The following is a 3,924-nucleotide window of genomic DNA, read 5'->3' as shown; positions in this document are numbered from 1 at the left end:
CAGGAGAAGGACTTCCCCATCTTCTGGTGCTGTTAGAATAGGCGGCGAGGTGAGAAAATCTTTGAGCTCCTAGAATGCTTTGGAAGCATCATCGTTCCACTCGAACTTGTCGGACTTTCGGAGAAGTTTGAAGAAGGGTAGGCCTCTATCGCCGAGTCGGCTTATGAACCTACTCAAGGCGGCCATGCACCCTGTGAGCTTCATCAGGTCCTTTTTGCTCCTGGGAGGCTTCATGAACCTAATGGCATTGACCTTGGTGGGGTTGGCTTCGATGCCCTGGCTACTGACTATGAAGCCGAGTAGTTTTCCGGACGGGACACCGAACACACACTTGGTTGGGTTGAGCTTCTATTTGAATTTCTTGAGATTTTCAAATGTCTCGGAGAGATTTGTAATGAATTGATCATTACGTTTTGTCATGACGACGACATCGTTGACATAGGCCTCGGCGTTGCGCCCGATCTGCCCCTAGAGGCATCTTTGAATGGCCTTCTAGTACGTAGCACAGGCATTCTTGAGGCCGAATGTCATGGTGTTGTAGCAGTAGGCACCGAAGGGGGTGATGAAGGACGTCTTTTCTTGATCCGACTCCTTGAGGGCTATCTAGTGGTACCCTGAGTAACAGTCAAGAAAAGAGAGGAGAATACACCCGGCCGTCGAGTCGATGACCTAGTCGATGCGTGTTTGTTGAGATCGGTATAGTCAACACACATTCTCCATTCACTATTTTTCTTTTTTACAAGGACTGGGTTTGCCAGCCAATCTGGGTGTGCGACTTCTCTGATAAAACTGGCGGCAAGGAGCCGGGTTACTTCTACCCTAATAGCCTCCTTTCGATCCTGCGCGAAGCGGCAGAGCCGTTGCTTGACAGGTCTCGCCTTCGTGTCAAGGTCTAAGGAGTGCTCAGCCTCCTCCCTTGGGACTCCCGGCATGTCAGATGGCTTCCATGCGAAGATATCCCAATTCTCCCGGAGGAAGGAGGTGAGCGCGCCTTCCTATGCCGGGTCGAGGCTGGCCCCGATCACGGTGGTCTTGTGCGGCTCATCGTCCTGGAGGACGATCGTCTTGGTCGCCACGGCTGGCGCGAGCTGCGACTCGGAAGTCGACTCCTTGGCGAGGATCTGCTACTGGTCTGCCGGGAGGTTGTTTGCTGCCTTGCCAACAAGAACCGAGTTCCTGGATCATTCCAGGGTGTCGGAGAGCTCGATGTTCTTGGTCTCGCACGCGTATGAGGTTTGCAGACCTCCGTAGACCGAGAGAACCCCCTTTGGAGCTGGCATCTTCAGGAGAAGATATTTGTGGTTGGGGATCGCCATGAACTTGGTGAGGGAGGGTCTTCCCAGGATGGCGTGATAGCAGGTCTCGAACTCGGCGACCTCGAAGTTGATGTACTCGGTGCAGTAGTTGTCGCGGGTGCCGAAGATGACCAGCAAGGTGGCTCCGGGGATGATGCTATAGAAGGCCTGGTCGGATGGGACCAGGGAGGTCATGTCGTAGCCCATGCTCTCCAACATGCTGGGGAAGATGATGTCGAGGGCGCTGTCGCCGTCGAAGAGTACTTTAGCCAAGCGGACCTGGCTAACCACCGGGCTGACCATGAGGGGGTAGGCACCCGGCCTGGCAGGTGGATCCAGTGGATGTGGCAGGCGAAGGTGATCGGCGTCTCTAACCACCGCATTGGTTCAACCGGGTGTTTGAACACCAGGTTGACTTCGCGATCATCCAGCTTGAGCTTGCGCCGACATGATGGCTTGCTCGGGCCGCCGAATATGAAGTTTATGGCCCTGTCTTCTTCTTGCAAGTTCCCAGGGGAATCTTCCCTCTGCTCGACGTCATTTAGCCTGGGTGAGTTGCGCCTCCGTGGGCGCGCCCGGGTGGTTCTGGAACCATGCGGTCGTGCTTCTTCCCGTGACGAGGTGGATGGTCGTCGCGTTGGCGTTTCGGGTGGTTGTCCCGCTGAGAGGGACGCTCGGAGGAGTCGCTCTTGGTCTTGTGCCGGCGATGGGCTCGCTCAGCATCTTCCATGTCGGCGTGCTTGTTGACGACCGTCATCATGTCGCCCACGGTCTTGGGGTTGCTCTCGAATATCTTCCTCCATAGTTCGATGCTATGGAGGCCTTGGTGGAAGTGGTGGATAACATCCCTTTCATCAACCTCCGTAATGGTATTATGGTTAGCGAAGTACCTCTTGATGTAGTCGCGGAGGGACTCGTCGGGTTGTAGGATGACCATGGCCAGATCCCATCTAGTTTTGGGACCCGGGCAGGATGCCTGGTAGTACTGGATGAAGGCACTGCAGAGATCTTGCCAGCTGTTGATGGAACCGGCAGGGAGCGTGAGCCTTGACGATCTCGGGGGTCTCCTGGAGACCCGCAAGCACCTGGAACACCGCGGCGAGAGTGGCCGATGGTGTGGCGAAGATTTCTTGGCCGTTGTAGTCGAGGACAAAGTCGGCATCGAGGTTGCGTGGTCGGATCGGTTAGCGCCGATTCCTGGGGTTGCGATGGTCGGCGTTCTCCAAGTCGCGCTTGGCCCGGTGAATGGCCACGTCGTTGCGCCTCATGTCGGCGCGGACCTCGTTACGGTGGAGTCGTTGCGCCCTCTTCTCGTCGGTCTCGTTTTCACGAGTGTCGGAGTCGTCGGAGATGATGAAGATCCGGCGATGCTCTGTCGCCGAAGAGCGGTTGGGTGGGAGGGTGAACGAAGCGTCTTGGAACCCGAGTTCCGCTCCCAACGCCGAGTCAGATCGGATCTGACCCAGGGTAGCTGGGTCGGATAGTCGCACTCGGATCTGATCCGAGTACGTTGTAGCGGTGTTGCGGAGTCTGAAAGGGACCCGATCCGGGTTGTTGCGGTGTTGAAGCGCATCCTCGCCGAGCCTGATGCACTCGGCGATAGATCTGCCGACTCGATCTATCTGGGAGATAAGATCGTCAGCAGATCTGGCAAGGCGACGGGTCACCCTGGAAGGGGTGACCGTCCAATAGTCCGGCTCGGGTTCAGGAACTCGAGGTGTGACGGATCTCGGGGTGGCCAGATCGGATATGGTCTAGGCGGAGATGCTGCCGAGTCCGTGGAAGATTCGGTCAGGGTCATCTTGGCGATGAAGTGTGAGTTCACCGAGTTGGATACACTCGGCGATAGATCTGCCAACACGATCTATCTGGAGGAGTAGATCGTCAGCAGATTCGGTAGGGAGACGGGTCACCCTGGCTGGCATGGTCGCCATGTCAAAGTTCTCGGATTCGGGAATCCGAGAGGTGACGAAAGCCTGGGGGTTAGATTAGATCCAACCCCGGCGAAGACGTTGCCCCCGACGGTCGAGGGGCCGGAGGCGGGGTTGCTGGGAACCGTGACCTCCGGGAAGCTTCCGAAGGTGAAAGAGAAGCCGACTGTCGCCTCCATCTGCCGGTGTTGGCTGCCATTGAACTCGACGTATGAGTCCTGAGTCCCCTACCTGGCGCGCCAACTGTCGAATTGCTATTCCGGCCAGTCCACCAGGGGTGTACCCTGCGGTAGAGTTTCAGGATGGGGATCTTAGGACCAAGAGCTCGATGGTAACATGAAGACGCCGGGACTTAAACAGGTTCGGGCCACGATGAGAGTAATACCCTACGTCCTGTGTTCGAGGTTGTATTAGGGTTTGTGGAATGCTGCAAAAAAGAAGAAGTCTCCATGGGTCTTCCCACGTCTCCTTTATATAGACTAGGAGCCGTAAGGGTACAAAGAAGGTATGCTCGGATTGTTTTACAAGGAAGGAGGTCGGTTAAGATCCCTAGATATCTGGGTGTTGACAGCCATTATCTCACATTTTGACCGTCAACTTCTCGGGAATAAATTGAGTTTTGCACCATGTTTCATGCATATTTTATTTGATTCTAATAAGTTCCACAAGTTTTGGATGAGTTGTGCTTGCAAGAATCC

General features: G+C 55.5%; 1 protein-coding gene across 1 annotated transcript; it reads right to left on the bottom strand.

Annotated features, from left to right (window-relative positions):
- Positions 1 to 1,181: 1,181 nt before the first annotated feature.
- Positions 1,182 to 1,598, bottom strand: LOC120678021. Its single transcript, XM_039959186.1, has one exon. The coding sequence runs from the start codon at positions 1,596 to 1,598 to the stop codon at positions 1,182 to 1,184; it is 417 nt and encodes a 138-aa protein (XP_039815120.1).
- Between the last annotated feature and the right edge of the window lie 2,326 nt (positions 1,599 to 3,924).

This window comes from Panicum virgatum, chromosome 6N (genome assembly GCF_016808335.1).
Source record: "Panicum virgatum strain AP13 chromosome 6N, P.virgatum_v5, whole genome shotgun sequence".
NCBI lineage: Eukaryota > Viridiplantae > Streptophyta > Magnoliopsida > Poales > Poaceae > Panicum > Panicum virgatum.
The sequence above is the reverse complement of the archived record's forward strand: the minus strand, read 5'-3'. Positions and strand labels throughout refer to the sequence as shown.